The sequence below is a fragment of the Acomys russatus genome, chromosome 26 (genome assembly GCF_903995435.1).
Source record: "Acomys russatus chromosome 26, mAcoRus1.1, whole genome shotgun sequence".
Taxonomy (NCBI): domain Eukaryota; kingdom Metazoa; phylum Chordata; class Mammalia; order Rodentia; family Muridae; genus Acomys; species Acomys russatus.
In genome coordinates this window covers 10,361,706-10,377,581 of record NC_067162.1, presented here as the reverse complement: position 1 = coordinate 10,377,581, position 15,876 = coordinate 10,361,706, and the positions used below count along the sequence as shown (strand labels likewise).

At 55.6% G+C, this 15,876-nt stretch overlaps 1 protein-coding gene across 7 annotated transcripts in view; it reads right to left on the bottom strand.

Annotated features, from left to right (window-relative positions):
* Positions 1–15,876, bottom strand: part of Adgrl1 (adhesion G protein-coupled receptor L1) — a 39,612-nt gene that overhangs the window by 9,762 nt on the left and 13,974 nt on the right. For 3 of the 7 annotated variants that reach the window (XM_051169027.1, XM_051169032.1, XM_051169029.1), the window contains exons 3-7: positions 12,768–12,981; positions 8,373–8,482; positions 5,121–5,138; positions 988–1,788; positions 73–387 (exon numbers count right to left, since the gene is read on the bottom strand). In XM_051169027.1, coding sequence (XP_051024984.1) covers positions 73–387; positions 988–1,788; positions 5,121–5,138; positions 8,373–8,482; positions 12,768–12,981 — 1,458 coding nt within the window. Of the gene's footprint in view, positions 1–72; positions 388–987; positions 1,789–2,878; positions 2,987–5,120; positions 5,139–8,372; positions 8,483–12,767; positions 12,982–15,876 lie in introns of those variants that run through there. The other 4 variants (XM_051169028.1, XM_051169033.1, XM_051169031.1 and 1 more) reach the window with 2 other exon arrangements.

The following is a 15,876-nucleotide window of genomic DNA, read 5'->3' as shown; positions in this document are numbered from 1 at the left end:
CTGCAAATGACACTTATATACCTAAGCTGCGTGTCCTCAGCACTTCCTGGTCACTCTAGCTCAGGCACTCACCTCGAGTTCCCTTGGGGCAAGGCCTCTCCACCAGCATACCCTGCTGGGTAGCTGGCCACTGGACCCGCCGGACCTCTCGGGGTTCACAGAAGAGCTCGGGGGACACATGCAGGTTGGGGGCTGGAGGCCGCCGGGTACTGGGTGCCGGGGCTGTGGCTGGAGGCAGGTCAGGTCCCAACTGGTTGATGGCACCCACTGGGTGTGTGGTGAGGGGCGCCCTGCGGAGTGGAGTGGTGGCTGCAGGCGAGGCTGTGCTGGTAAGGGGTGTGGGCCGCGCTGTGGTGGTGGTGCTGAGAGGCGGGGAAGTGGCTGGCCCTGGAAGGTAGAGGGATACAGGCCATGGTCATATCCATGCCTATGGCACACCGATGCACCCAAGCACAGGGTCCCCTGGCATCTTGTCATCTTCCTTACCCACTGAAATGGAAAACTGTCTGTGCTCAGAGGCCCCCTACGTTCTCAGAAGAGGGTAAAAGTGTACTGTTGTGCATCGTGAGTTGCCTCTCCTAGAGCTGGGACTGCAGATACCTGGCTACACCTTCCCTCAGGGGTACCAATTCCCCTCCTGCAAAGGCTGGATAAGGCTGGAGGCAAAATGACTCCAAGTGTCCTGGTTTTGAGTCTGCATCCCCAGAAATCCCACACTAACGTGCCCAGGCAAGGCAGGTCCTGGTTAAAGCCCAGAATCCTGGGGTTCAACACTCAAATAAGTCATGTTTCACCTGTAAAACAGTGCAGTGAACCCCAGGTCTTGAAGACAGCTGGCACACTGAAGTACGGACCATAAGAGGTGTGGCCAGTGCTTGCCACAATCTGTGATTTTCTTTACCTCCCAATCCCCAAGAGCTTGGCCTACAGCCTGGTACCGGAGAAGTGGACACGAACAGGCCTACTCCCCTCAAAACCCATCCTCACCAGCACTGGGATCTGGGGGTCCGAACTCCAGGCTGTAGCGCACCACAAAATAGTTGTTCCACACATAGAGCTGGTTGTCCCGGGGGTTGTAGTCGACAGAGGAGACAAACTGGTAGGGGTTGGGGAAGGCCAGACTGACAGGCTCCTCTCGGTTTGCGTTGGTGTTGAAGGCGTAGTCCACGCGGTTGCCTGCTGCCTCGCTGTCATCATCCACGTAAACGGAGCGCAACACATAAAGGACGCCGCATACCATGAAGGCATTGGAGGCCGAGCGCTTGTCGTAGCCCGTTTCCCACGTGCCCTCGAAGCGCAGCGTGTAGGGGTTGAGCTGGCTCACCACCAGGCGCCCGTTGTTTCCCTCGGTGGCATAGATGACCCACAGCCCATTCTCATCCACGGCCAGGTCGATGTCGGTTTTGCCTCCCCAGCGGTAAGGCGAAGTGTCATGGTAGTTGGCCGTGTTGATGACTGTCTCACCGCTCTTGATGCGGGTCCGCAGGTCATACTTGACAATGTTGCGCGTGCGCTCCTTGTTGTAGAAGACTGCGCCGTCATAGACCACAAAGCCGGTACCATCCACACGGTTGGGCAGTCTGTACGTGGTGGTGTGGCGCGCGGCCACATAGTCCTCCCACGAGGCATATTCAGTCAGTGTGTCTGTACGGTAGGGGATCCAGGGCATGACGTAGATGCGGTCACCTGCCTGTAGCGGGTCCTTGCACCATGCACCAGACTGATGCTCTGACTCATGTGTGGATGTGGGCTCCAGCACCTTCTGCAGGGTCCCTGGGCACACGAAGACTGGGCGGGGTGGGTGGGTAGGCAGGGAGGAGGTGGTGGGGAGCAGAGGCAAGGAGAGAGGGGAGAGAGAGGCAAGTTGGTGACACGGTTGGGTGTGGAAGCCACACTGTCCCCTCCTGCTGCTGCAGTCATGGTTGCTTGGTCGGGCTGGTGATGGGAAGGGGTCCCACCCTGCCCAGCTGCCCCTCTCCCTGGAGCTGTGGGCCCTGGAGACCATCAAGAGCAGGGTTAGTGTGGGAAGGTGGGTGCCCTCGTCCCTTCCTTGGTTGCGCGAGACCCCACAGGCTGGGGACAAAGGATTTGGCTGGAGCTCTCCCAGACTGGGCGAGAGGGGGTGGGGAGTGGGGCCCTCTGCTGCAATGCCACCTAGCTCAAGGGCCGGGTACCAGCACCCTGACCTCCCTTCTTTGCCTCTATGGAAAGACTAGGGGCGGAGATCCCATCCTTCACCCACCATGCAGGGATGGACTTAAAAAAAAAAAACCTCCACTCTCTTCCTCCTCCAAAAACTGCAAGGTAGAGTGATGTTTCCACACCAACTCTGGCAGGCAGGGAGGCCTAGGACTGTCTAGTCTCTCCTTGGGGGCCTGATGCTTTCTGGGCTCCACTCAGCTGGTACCCGCCAAGTAGGTAGCTAAGGGAAGGACGGAGGGAGCAGCTCCCACGTTAGGCTAGGGAGGAGTCCAGTTCTGCCCCAGCCGGCAGGGTCTCTGGTGGGTCAGGTTCAGAAGCACACACTGACACTGTGCACAAGGGTGGAGTTGGGACATGGAGAACAGGACTCCCGGGACTTTTGGGGCGAGGGAGCTGTGCAGAGGGAAGAGAGACAAGGAGGGGTGTGTGTGTCCACAAAGTCCTGGCTCCAAGGGAGGCGCTCTGGAGACCACCTGGGAAGAAAAGGTTAGTGCTGGCGAGGAGAGAGGGGGTGAGCAGAGAATTCACTCCAAGGCCCAGGCCCGACTGAGAGTCCCTTCCAGGGGCAGTCCCAGGTCCAGCTCGGAGGGGGCAGGGGAGGGAACCAGGTGCTAGGATAAAGCCCCAGCCCACCCCAGCCAGGCCCCCACCTCCCCTGCCCCGGACCCCGATTTACCTGTGACCATCCCCGGCTCGGGAGGAGGGACCAAGGCAGCGCTGATGTCAGAAAGGTGGGGGGCCCCGCCCCACCCCCCCATTCCCTGAAAAGAGGAAAACCTCGACTGCATCTCGTTGGCACCACTGGCCTGCCCACCCTTGCCCTCACAGCCCAGCACCACCTGTTCCTAGCCTACCCTACTGATCCAGCAGGTCAGTGTGGGCGCCCCCCTTTCCCCCTGAGTGCTGTGGGCCCAATGCCCCGCCCTTCAGGAGGACTGGTGCCTTCCTCTTATTTCATGATAGAACCCACAGGTAGGCCAGGGCTGTAAGGTGCGTGCGTGTGAGTGAGTCTATGGTGAATTCTCTGCTCCTGCTTGGTCCCATCACCAAAGCAGCTAGCCCCAGGGGCACAGGGAGGGCTGGGACGACTTGGCACCAGCATAATGGCAACCCCTGGGTAGGAGCCAGGTCTAGTGCCTACTTCCAGCCTGGCTCATCTGCAGGCTTAGCTTGGTTGGGGTATGTGTGTAATCTATAGCCCTCCCTTCCTAGCACTGGGTCAGCTTGGCTCCACGTCCCCGGGCACAAGGCAGCCAGCAGCATAGCCCCTTTAGCAGAAGTTAAGCGTGGGCTCTAGGCCCCAGCTTTCCCATCAGTTATGTCTGTACCCTCTGACCAGACTACCTGGCCCCCACCCTCTATTTCTGTTCCTCAGGTCTTCCCTCAATTCCACAGAAACCCCTGCCACGGGTGTGTTCATTAAGAGGGCCTGAGTTGGTCAGAGGGTCCCAGGGGGGAAATAACGGTTAGAGGCCATCCCAAGGAAGGGGAGTGACATGGTCTGCCCAGAGCCGTGGGCAGCGAAGACCCCTCCTCAGCTTCCTGCCCCTCATCCCTCCCACAGCCCACCCCGGAGAGGAGATCCAGTGCCGGAGTTCCAAGCCTGCAAGAAGAGTGGCTAGTGCAGGGCCTACTCAGAAGAGCAGGGGATGGATGGAGCCCAGGCCTCTGAGATGGGCAAGGCGGGGAAGGAAAGGGGAGGGGCGCAGCTCAGAGGGACTCCGCCCACCTCCCTGGCAGGGGATACTCCACAGACCACCTTAATTTCAAGGCAAAAGAGACCCCAAAGGGCCATCTCATTGTTTGTCCATTGCCTTCTGCCCTACTAGCAGGTCACCCTCTACTCTCTAGCCCAGAATAGACAGCCTCACCCACCAGCGTCGGGCTCCCTGCAAGAAATTATGGGGCCTGTGGAAGTCCCCAGAGCAAGTCTGTGACCCCCACCACCCCTCCCTGATCCTCTCCCACATCAGCCCGGAAGAAACCCTGACTGCAGCTTTGCAAGTGTGCAGACCCCACTCCCACCCTCTCCAGGAAGCCCGCCCCCACCCTGTCCCAGGATTTTGGCAGGCTGCCCCCTCCCAGGGGATTGGGATAGCTGATAACCCTCCCGGTACTAGACCCGACTGGTCAGGAGGGGTGGAGGGTGAGGAGACTGGTTCTCTGTGCTCCACAACAGCTCTGGGCCTTGGAAACGCCAAACCAGAAGAACTTAAGCCATCAGGAGCCAGAAAGAAAGGAGAAATCTGGTCCCCCAAAGGAAAAGGTGTCCCCCTCCATCCCACCACCCTCCACCAGAAACACTTTGCAAAAGGTACAAGGGGAGAGGGGAGAGAATAGGAGAGAGGAAAGGAGAGGAAGAAGAAGGGAGGCAAGAAGAGACAGAGAAACCGAGGAAGAGAAACCTCTAGCGGTGCCTGTGGAGGCTGGGGAGTCCCTCCCCCCCACCCGCCTGGATGCTTACACAGTTCTCCTAAGGGAGGCAAAAGAAATGAGAGATGAGGTCAGGTACCCTGCGGGGACCAGGGACCAGAAGAGGTACAGAGGGAGGGGAGAGAGGAGAGAGGAGAGAGGAGAGAGAGAGAGAGAGAGAGAGAGAGAGAGAGAGAGAGAGAGAGAGAGAGAGAGAGAGAGAGGCAGAGACGGGTAGAGGAGTGGGGTGAGTATCTTGCCCAGGCTCAGAGAGGAGCTTCGGTGGATATCTGGAGGGTGGAGAAGCCCATGGCCGTGACCTTGGCCGTGGTGGTGCTGCAGCACCAGGGCCAGCCCAGCTGTGCTGGGAGGACACCCGGGGCAGGGGAATCACTGGACCGAGTACGGGTGGGGGAGAAGAAGGGTGGGAGGGGCGGGCCACATGAGCATGGTACAGGTGGAACAAAGTGTGAGTTAGGGGTTAGCATTGGTGACAGTGCGTTTACCTTTCTGCTCCACTTCTACTTTAAGCATCGGAAGAGAGAGAGAAAACAAATTGAAAAAAATGTGCAAGAAAAAAAAAGAGAAAAAAAAAAAAGATTAAATTGCTTTCGTTTCTTTTCTGGCCACACGCCCCCTCTTCCTGCCTTTCCTCCTGCTTTCCCAACCCCTTCCACAGCATCGTCTCAGCCCCCACCCCCAAGTCCCTTCTTTTGGGGTAGGATGGGGTAAGAGGGTGCTGAGGAGACAGTGAGAAGGGACAGGGGAGACACACGGGAGGGAAGAGACGAAGAGACTGGGTATGGTACAGACAGGCAGGGGGACAGAGCCCTCAGGTAGGAGGGGCCCTGGGTGTACAGAGGAGCCCCTGAGAGGAGCTGAGCTCTGGCTACGGGGACACCAGGCAGTGGGGGAACCACCGGCCTCCTCTTCACCCCGTTATTGCTAAAGCCCTTGCTAGAACCAGAGGGTGTCTCCAGGACTTGGGTACCCCTCTCAGCCATTCCCCTTTGAAAAGGCCCCACCCGAGTCCAGCTGTGTTCCCCTAAGCCCTCCAGACCCCTAAACTGCACAGAGAGATGGCAGTAGAGGCAGACACAGAACAACAGAGGCAGGCAGGCAGGTGCCCCTGGCCTCAGACAGAGCCAGGGTAGGGTAGACAAGAGGCACAGAATTGGAGGGGACACAGACTGGGCTGGACACCACGTGGCAGACAGGCTCCTACACTCCTGGGGTAGGGGGGTAGGGGAAGGCTCAAGGTTCAGCTGCTCTGCCCAGTCCACCAAGGGCCCAGGAACCCTAGCTGCCCCCTGCCCTGCCCACCGCCCTTGATGACGCACAGGTGGCACCTGGGAAGGAAGGGAGAATTAGGCTGTGCTCAGCTGCAAAGCAAATCCAGTGTTAGTCCAACGTCTGGGGGTCCCACACTCCGGTGACACCACCCCCAAGCTGTGGGATCCCTGCCCGTCACCCCTGCCCCCCCATCACCAGCACTGGGGCCACCCCAGCCTCTGAAGCCCAAGGCCCTGTGACTGACCAGGTCGATCCCCTCCAGGCACCTTGCTTGAGTTCTACAAGGACCCTGTCTGGCTCCCCAGCGCCTCACCCAGGGCCTAGCACTCAGGATATGCTCAGAGAAAGTCATGGAAGTATGTGCCTAGCTTCTGTCTTCTCCCAAGCTTTAGTTATTCCTGAACCCTAACCCCAATTACCTGGGGTAGGGGTGGGGGCAGGAGCTAATTTAACTGGGCCTATGAGCTATGCCTGCCCAGGAATGCGAGTGGTCAGGCCTACCTGTGAGCCCACCCTGTGTGCGCGCTGTCTTCCCTGCTCATCTGCATTCTCCTCAGTAAAGCGGCCACTTGTCCAGTGTCACCTTCAACCCCACAGCCCATCTTCCCTGGCTGTGCTCCAGGGCCACACAAGGGGGCTACCCCAGAACCTGCAGCCTCGTCTTTTTCTTTTCTCTTGGTTTGGACTTTGGACCCGGACCAGGAACTTTTCCCAGTCCCGGGTCCTGCCTGCTCTGGAGTGTTGGGCTCGTATATGTTGTTATTCTTATTGTGATTACCACGGCAGTAATGCTAACTGGTTAGAGGTGAAGTGTAGTCACAGTGACAGCAGCCAGTGCTCAGGAGGCCCTTGTAGTTAGGCTTTTCAGGACTGTCTACAGCTGGGGAAACTGAGGTTCAGGAGATGGAGGCCATGCAGCCACCATTCCCTCAGAACCTATGGTCTGGGGCGCAAAGCAGCTTGGGCCCCCATACTGTCTATTCCTTGAAGCCTTCAGGGCACACTTTTGACCCCCCTCCCCCATCACAAAGGACTGAAGAAGCTCAGGTGGTGGGAAAGAGTGTCCGTACCATCACTGAGCACATCTTGAACCAGGATCAAGGCTGGGCGCTTGGGGGAGGGGGGAGCAGAGGGGTGGGGCGGTGAAGTCGAAGCCTCTGCCTCCGGGGCTTTGCTCCTGGGAGCAGACTCTGGCCGCAGGGCAGGGCCGAGCGCTGTCACTCCTGATCTCCAGGACTCACGCCTCCGTCTGCAGCACCCGGAGAAATTTAAGTCATTTGCTGCAGGTTTCAGAGCCAGACAAGTCAGGAGCCACGGTTGAACCACACGCCACCTGCCCAGCCCTCTGTCTTAGACTTGTCACTTCCCACCTCCCTCCCGGCTGCCCCAGCTGTGGGTGGGCAGTGTCCCCAGTGCTGTGGGGAGGCTTCGAGGAGCAGATGGGCATCCCCCTCAGGCGGTGGAAGAAGGCCTCAGGCACTGAAAGGAAAGGGCGGAGACTAAAAGAAGAAAGTTTCGAGAGCAATAAGTGACCCTGTTCACCCATCATCCTGGCTTCACCTGCAAAGAGAAATTAAAGGTTGGAGGGATGGGGGTTCGGGAGAGCTGGTTGGGAGGGGAGAGGAGGGAGAGTTATGAGGTCTCCTGCTCCCCTGCCCCCTCATTTAGATACCCTGACAGTCCTGCCTCCTCCCCTTTTGCCTAGAGGCCCTCCCTACCTCCAGGGTGGCCATGGGAAGCCATGGTGAGAGGCTAGAAGGGGCAGTGGGGGGGAGGGTGGAGGGAGAGGGATGCTGCTAGCGGTGGTGTTGAGGATGCCTTGCCCTCTCTATCTGCTCCCTTTGGTCAGATGCAGGTAGTCAGGTTTCTGGCTCCTAAAAATCATCTTCTTAGGGGGCACTGCCAGTCCAACACAGTAGCACTTCCTTTGCATACAGGAAGTGTTCCTCGGGGTAACAGATAAACCAACCAGTAGTTAGGAACCTTGGAAGATGTCTTTGGCTTTTGTGGCGTGGAAGGGCAGAAGGGGGTGTGTGTGGAGGAGGAAGAGAAGGGAGGAGACGCTGAATGGCCGGGAAAATCAGGTGAGTCCACAGGAGGGAAAGGGGTGTGTGACAGGAGGGAGGGAGAGCAGTTGCAAGGCTGGAGAGAGATGCCAGCATGCTGTAAGAGTGTGGCTTTGAAGGGCTTTAGCAAGCAAAGAACGTGTGAGGAAGCAGGGAGTGGGCATGTGACTAGAACTGGAGCTGCCCCTCCAGGAGAGGACAGAGTCTGTGGGGTGGGAGAACAGCCACCAAATGTGGACAAGTGTCTGTGAAAAGAATGTGTCCAAGTGGGAGCAAGCCTGCTATCCTCTGTGCCCAGTCCCATGGATGTATGTGTGCACACGTGTGCTGGATCAAGGTTCTCTTTCCTTGCTCCGTGGGAGAAGGGCCCGAGACAGCGTGAGGAACAAGATGACTCACTGTAAGGGACACAGTCGTACTGCACCTCCAGGTACTTGTAGGTTCCAGGACAGGGGTCAGGAAAGGCGTCGGAGCCGGCCACCACCACACACTGAGTTCGGTTATTACACCTACAGACAGAAGGGAAAAGGACCTGAGAAAAATGGCCCCAGACACAGAAGGCTCTAGGGTCAGGAGGCAAACACACAGCTCCAAGTGGGAAGGCGCTGTGGGCTGGGGGGCTGGAGGGCTGTTTGCCTCTTGCCTGCCTTCTGTCCCACAGGCCTCTGTAGCTGTGAGGTAGGTTCTCCTGGTATTAGTACATCCTTGGCATTTTCCTCTAAATTGACTTAAAAGCTCCTGTGCCAGATACTAAAAGCACACAGGATACCATGAGGGACAGGCGCCTCTGTGAACACCACTGTGTCTACCTGGGCCTTTCCCATGGACACTGCCACACCCTAGACAGTGACTGAGAAGATCCTCAGCAAGCACAGACAGGAAGAGTCATGAATGTCTACAGGAAATTCTCTGCTAGCCTCTCAGGGGCCTGGCTATATGGAAAAGGACGCCTATTTTACAACTAGAAGACACCACATGACAGAAGCTGGTCCACGTTTGGTGGCTGCTCACGCACCCCACATACCTGCCCCCTGCTTCTTCACATTCCTCGTTACTACCATCTGTGCCCAGCTGAGGTGTGTGCAATGGCTCGCTGTCAGGTAGACTGGGCTTAGAGCTGCCTAGGAGATTGCTTACATACGCCTCTAGGCATGACTGGGAGGATCTTGCCAGAGGAGATTAACCCAGGTACCAAGATCCACTCCAAATGTGGGCAGCCTAGCCTGTGGCCTGAGGGCCTAGACTGATGCAATAAAAGGGGGGTGGGAAGGGGAGAGGCAGAATGTCCACACTTCTCCCTCTGCTTCCTGGCAGCCATGACGTGAAGAACTGTGGTCTGCCACACGCCCCTGCTGTGACGGACTTAACTCTGACACCAGGAGCCCAAATGAACCAACTGTTGTTCCTTAAATCGTTCCTGTCAGGTGTGGGGTCATGGTCAGAGAGGAAATGCAGATACCACCATTGCCAGTCCTTAGAGCGGCCGGGTGAAGTGTGTGTGTATGTGTAATAAGTGACGTGACGGGGAGGTGGTGATGCAGGCCCAGCGCTCGGGAGGCAGAGGCAGGTGGGCCTCTAGTTCAAGGCCAGCCTGACCCACAAAGCGAGTTCCAGGACAGCCAGGGCTACACAGAGAAACCCTGTCTCGAAACAAAAAACAAACAAGGAAAAAAACCCAAAACAAACAAGTAGCTTGAATCTGCCTGCAGTTCTTCCAGGGACCAGGAAGCGAGAGGGATAAGAGCAGAGGCTGGGGAGTAAACAGAGACTTAGGCAGGGCAGGGCTCAACAGTCCTGCTCCTCAGGGATGTGTGTGTGACCAAATCCTGAACACACATGTTCACAGCTGCACTGCCTACATCTACCAACAGGGGGAGATTATCCTAAAGCCTGGCCAAGGAGAATGGCCCAACAACATGTGGCCTGTTTTGAGATATTGGTGGTATCACTGGTATAGATGCCTCAAAATGTGGCCTGCCCACATGACAGAATTGTATCTGACCAGGAAATGGGCTATGGTGCTCACTAGCATCATACCAAGGCTAAGTTTCAACAGTGACTTTGAGAACAGGCTGCCCGGGGCAGGTTGGTGTATGTGGAGACAGAGCCTAGCGCAAACCCCTGGGCAGAGAACATACAGCAGGGCCCACAGGAGAAAGCGAAGCAGCTGGGAAGAGGTACGTGGTTTCCTTTTGCAGCGATGAAATGCTCTGGTACTAAGGTGAGTTGGTAAATGCACAAAATGTCACCGAAAGCATTCACTTCAGAGTTGTTAACTTCAGGGATGTGTGGTCCAGTGACGGGGGTGGGGTGGGGGGGGGCGCTCATCTAGTGTGAGCTGCATGCCCAGATTTATACCCCTGACTCCCCTGGAGCTGGAGTGAACTACAATGAGAGAGTAGGTGTGCATCTGTCTTTAAGGGATGGAGACACAAAAGACCTGCGAAGGTTTTGCGCCCACTGCCCTGTGACATCTGTCAAAGCAGCTTATCTACCACCCTGAGAGACACAGAGTTGTAGCATTCAGAGAGGAAGCAAGGTTGAGGGACCCCCCGACACACACACATACACACAAGGCTCCTGAGGCCTCGTCATGCTCCTTGGCCCCTGTAACCCATCACCCAGTCTCCTGTGTGGAGGAGGGCGTATATATGACTGTCCTAGCTGCTGTGTACATTGTGGAGAGGAACCAGGATGTGTCCAAGGAAAGGGGTGGGGCCTAAGTCATGGCTTGGGGGCTGGATGAGGTCTCAGGAGAAATGGGGCAAAGGGGAGAAGGCAGCCCCAGCTCTGCACACTTTGAACCACTCATCTTCCCAATGTGAAGCTCTGGCTGTCTCCCCGTGCCCCCAGGACCCTGCCCCCAGGACCCTGCCCCCAGCCTTCCTTCCTCTTCTACCATGCTACAGATCAAAGAATGGGCCCTGGACTCTGTCTGACATCTCAAGCATCAAGGAAGTGCCTGCTGTGTACCTGGCCACTGCCATTGAAGGGACAAAAGTTTGTCCCTGAAGGGCCAGTGGGTTAGAGTTAAGGAGGATGTAAGATAAAATACCAAAGCCGGGAGTAGTGGTGCATGCCTTTAATCCCAGCACTCAGGAGGCAGAGGCAGGCGGATCACTGTGAGTTCGAGGCCAGCCTGGTCTACACAAAGCAAGTCCAGGACAGCCAAGGCTCCACAGAAAAACCTTGTCTCAAAAAACCAGGAAAAAAAAAAAAAGAGAGAGAGAGAGAGAGAGAGAGAGAGAGAGAGAGAGAGAGAGAGAGAGAGAGAGAGAGAGAGAAATACCAAGCAAAGACAGTATCTGACGGAAATGTCATGGAAGGCAGGGCCCTGAAGGGGTCAGGAGTTTCAGAGTATACAGAAGCGCTCAGTCACAAGGAAGCATAGAGCAGCCACTTGGATCTCAGGGATGGACAGCATTCTACGCAGAAAAACGGCAGGGGCATACCTGTGCTTCTTAAAAACAAAATAAACCATCAGTTGGCTTTTGTCACTTCCCAGCTAACAGGCCTGGTACTTGCGGCCCACAGACACCAGGCCGAGTATGACACATCAGAGAGGAGCCTGGGAGCCTTTGGGCTACAGGGCTGCGGGTTCTGATGCATGCTCAAGTTGGTTTATTTTGCAGTACGGAGAACTGAACCCAGCAAGCACTCTACAGTGAGCTGCCCTCATGGGTGGAACTATGTGAGTGCACGGGAAAGGAGGACCAGTGGTCAAGGCAGGTCACACAGGGCACTTCCAGCCTCAGGGAGGCTTTGGCTTTTGCAGAGGAAGGTGGGAACCAGAGAAGAGCTCTAATCAGAGGGATAGGATCTGACTCGGGAGTTCATGATGCCCACTGGCTGCCTAGGAAGAACAGAGTACAACAGACTAGATGGTGGCAAGCAAGGAGAAGAGGCAGGAGGCCCTGTCCCGGGGGCAGGTGCTTGTGGAGAAACTAAAGGCTCTAGGTATACTGATGATTCAAGTGTGTAGTGGGAATTTTGGAATTTTGGTTTCTTATTAAAAAAAAAAAAAAAAAAGACAGAAATATTATAAGACTATGTTTTCACTTTAATGCCAGGTGTGGGGACATGGGGCTGCTTTGCTTTGACTATGATTTGCCTCGTGCTCTAGCAGAGGTGTGGCTTTGCCAGCTGCATAGTTTCTCTAATTATGTGAATTACAAGGACTTTTCAGAGGGTACATAAAGGCTAGGGCCCCTAGAGGAGTGAGGAGTTGTTGGTTGTGGTTTGTTAGGTTGTCATGTGCAAAGAAGAGATTAGATCTCCTGACAGCAAAGACCAAACTTGGCCCAAGGAGCGCGACACTCCTAGCAAGCAGGAAGTAAGTAGTCTAATGATAACGTCTTCCCCTTTCTCCTCTATACTTTTTTTCCCTCTCATATCTAGTGTTGAGGGTTGAACGGCAACCAACAGGTCTTGTAACAAGTTTCTGGAGGTGGCAGGAGGGATGGGCAAAGTGTCTATGGCACTGGTTCTCAGCCTATGGGTCGCCAAGTCCTTTGGGGGTAGGAGTCTGCATATCAGATCTCCTGCCTATCAGACATTTACCTCACAATTCATAACAGTAACAAAATTACCGTTACGAAGTAGCAATGAAAGTAAAATTATGGTGGGCGGGGGAGGGGAGGGTGCGGGGGGGGGGGGGGGGGGGTGTCACCACAACATGAGGAATTGTATTAAAAGGCCGCAGCATCAGGAAGGTGGAAAATCACTATTCTATTGGGGTGACTGGGTTAGGGGACACTGCCTGTGGGACATGTGGAGGTCGGAGAGCAGGCTCACCTTTGTGACATGATTTTGAAGGCATCCGGCAGGTAGCACTGCACATTCTCCATCTGGAAAGGGTCGGCATCGCAGATCTTGTCATCTGTGCGCCCGTAGTTAGCATTCTCCACCATGATGACGTCACTGCCCGGGCACCGCAGCTCGATGGGGTAGCCCTCGCATGCCAGCTCCCGGCGCATCAATCCAAATGGGAGCCCGGCCCTGCTCAGGCCTGCGGAATGGTTGGAGACAGTGTCACAGTCACCAGGGAGGAAAGAACCCACTGGCTCAGCCAGGCTGGGAAACTGGCTTTGTGAACCTCAGGCCCATTGGATGTAAAATGGCACTGAGTTTTAGGCCCTGTGTAGGAAGAGAGAGCTGACCCTTCCTCACCCTGTAATGCCCTGCCTGGTAAGATAGAGTGCACATTGTCTCAAGAGGTTGTGGACGAGCCACAACTGTGTGTCTGTCCCCCAATTCTTTCAAAACAAATTTTTTTACACTTGTGTGTATGTATGGTGGTTCACACGTGGAGGTCAGAGGGCAACCTCTACCTTTTACCAATGGTTCTGGGGGGGTTGAACTCAGTTCAAGCTTTGTGGCAAACACCTTAACCCACCTGAACCATCTCACTAGCCCTGCCCCCCAAAAATTGTATGCTGAATTGAAGAATTAAGTACCCCCAGAAAGTGACTGTACTTGGGTATCTTTTGGGTTTCCCCGCCCCCTAACTACTAAAATGAGACAGAGTCTCAAGAGGCCTACACTAGACTCAAACTTGCAATATAGCCTTGGGCTGATTTTCCTGCTGCCACTTCCCAAGCTAGGACTACAGGCACGCGACACGCACGCACGCACGCACGCCCTGAGATAGGATGTCAGTGTAGCCTATGCTGACCTTGGCCTCACTAAGTAGCCCAGGCTGGCCACAAACCACAGCAATCTTCCTTCCTGCCACAGCCTCAGCTGGGGTAACAGGTATGTAACCACATGTGGCTTGGAGATGATGGTTTTCACAGTGGAAACCCATTTAAAATGAGGCTCTCCAAAAGGGCCCCAATCCAGTCTGACACACGGGCCCGTACAAATAAGGAGCATCTGGGGCATGTTTTACTGTCATAGTTACAATGCTAGTAACAGAGCCCAAGGCATCAGGCAGCATCTCGGGTGAGTGCTCTAGCACGGTATCCCACTGACTTGCTTACTTAGATTGGCCTTGGAACTGTGATCCTTCTACTTCAGCCCCCTGTACAGCCAGGACACCAGGGCTGTGCTGCTGCTCTGCACTAGAAGACAGAACCGCCCCCCACCCCGACCCAGGGAAGACTATGTGCTGGCATGGAGGGAGGGGCACCACCTGCAGGAGCCAGCTGGGCTGATGTCACGGTGGTGGGCCTCTGTTCTCCTGAATGGTGGGATGAAGGCTGTGGCAGCTTTAGCAAAACAAGTGCCCTGATGAGAGGACTTAGGGTGGTGTCCTCTGGAGGGATGGCGGCCATGCAGGTGTCAAACAAATCTATGAAGGGGCTTCAGTTGAGACTGGGGGTACCAGGATGTGCTGCCACAGCTGAATCACACAGGACTTTACTGTTCTGTTTCAAACACCTCTAGACTGGGTAGAATCTGTCTTCCCATTGCAAAGAGCTGTCCTTGAGTACAGTAGCTTCTGTGGGTGTTGCTGGCCCTCTGCACTTGTCACAAGTGAGAGTGGTCCTGAGGACCTCCCACCACCAGCCACCCGACAAGGAGCAGACTGAACCTCGCAAGCATTCTACCACTGACCTGCTGCTTTATTTATTGTTGGGGGGCGGAGCAGACTGAACCTTGCAAGCATTCTACCATTGACCTGCTGCTTTATTTATTGTTGGGGGGCAGGTAAGGTCTTGCTGTGTGGCTTGAAACTTGGGGTCCTCTTGCCTCAGCCTCTCCCAAATTCTCAGATTATAAGCATGTACCACCACACACAACCTTCTGCATACTTTAAGTTCAGATAGCCACTAGTAGTAGTGGCTTCCCCATGCCTTGTTTTCCTAAGCTATAAAATGGGCACCCACAGGTCAGGGTCATATAGCGGGGATGCTAGACCAAAGGAAGTTTTCTGCTTTGTTGTTTTGAAACAGGCTCTCACATAGCCAGGTGGCCTCATAGTCTAGACAGTTAGGGCTAGCCTTGAACCCTCCTTCCCCTCCACCCCCAAGCGCTGGGACCACAGAATGCGGCAGCACCACCAAAGAGCGGCAGCACCACCAAAGAGCGTCCCATGAAGGGTCCTTCTGTGACAACCAGAGCCACAACTCTGCTGCTCCCTGGCCTGTCTGGCGGCTCCGAGTGGCCTCTCTCCCACTACCAGAGAGAGGTTAATCTACAATTAACGTGCCAACTGATGGGCTGATAAGACCTTCATATTTTTTATTTTATCTCAATTTGAGGATCTGAGGTTGACCCGAGCCAGGCTGCCCTGGTAACCACCTTCGGACACCGGTTGCAGGCCATCCACACGGGGTGCAGGAAGGTAGAAGCTGCAGATGTCCAGGGGGAGGACCGCAACTGGGAGCAAGCTAAATGCTGTGAAAGGGGCCAAGCTCGCCCCTTTAGGGACAGAGTCCCCAGGGTTTAGAGCAGCGGGTCCTTGGGTTTTTGGGGATGCGTAGAGCCCCAGTTGAGAGAAAGTTTCCCATGAGCCCCTGTCATGCCATCTGCTTCCTCCTCTAATTTTAGCTTGCCTAGTCAGGGAAGAAGGCCGGGGGTGGAGAGCTGGCTCACATGGGGCTGAGGGTGGAGGCAGCCCCTTCTGCCTGGCAGGGGCTGCGCCCGGAACTTGGGTATGGGGAGACTGGGTCAGTGACCAGCAGGTCCCTACCAAGTCTTCAGAACAAGGCTGATAATGTCCCTTCATCCCTGTGACCGGGCTGGCGGCGGGGTGGGGGCGCTCTAGGAGGAGGCAAGGCCAACAGACCCCTTCTTGGCTATTGCTGCCCTGCACGGAGCTGGTATCCAACCTGGGATGGTAACTAAGTAATGGAGGGTGGGCAGCATGCTCAGGGCACTAATTGTTGCATGTGCAGGATCCCAGGCCAGAGTCAGGTAATTAGTTGTTTTTAAATAAACGTCAGCAGGCATGCTTTAA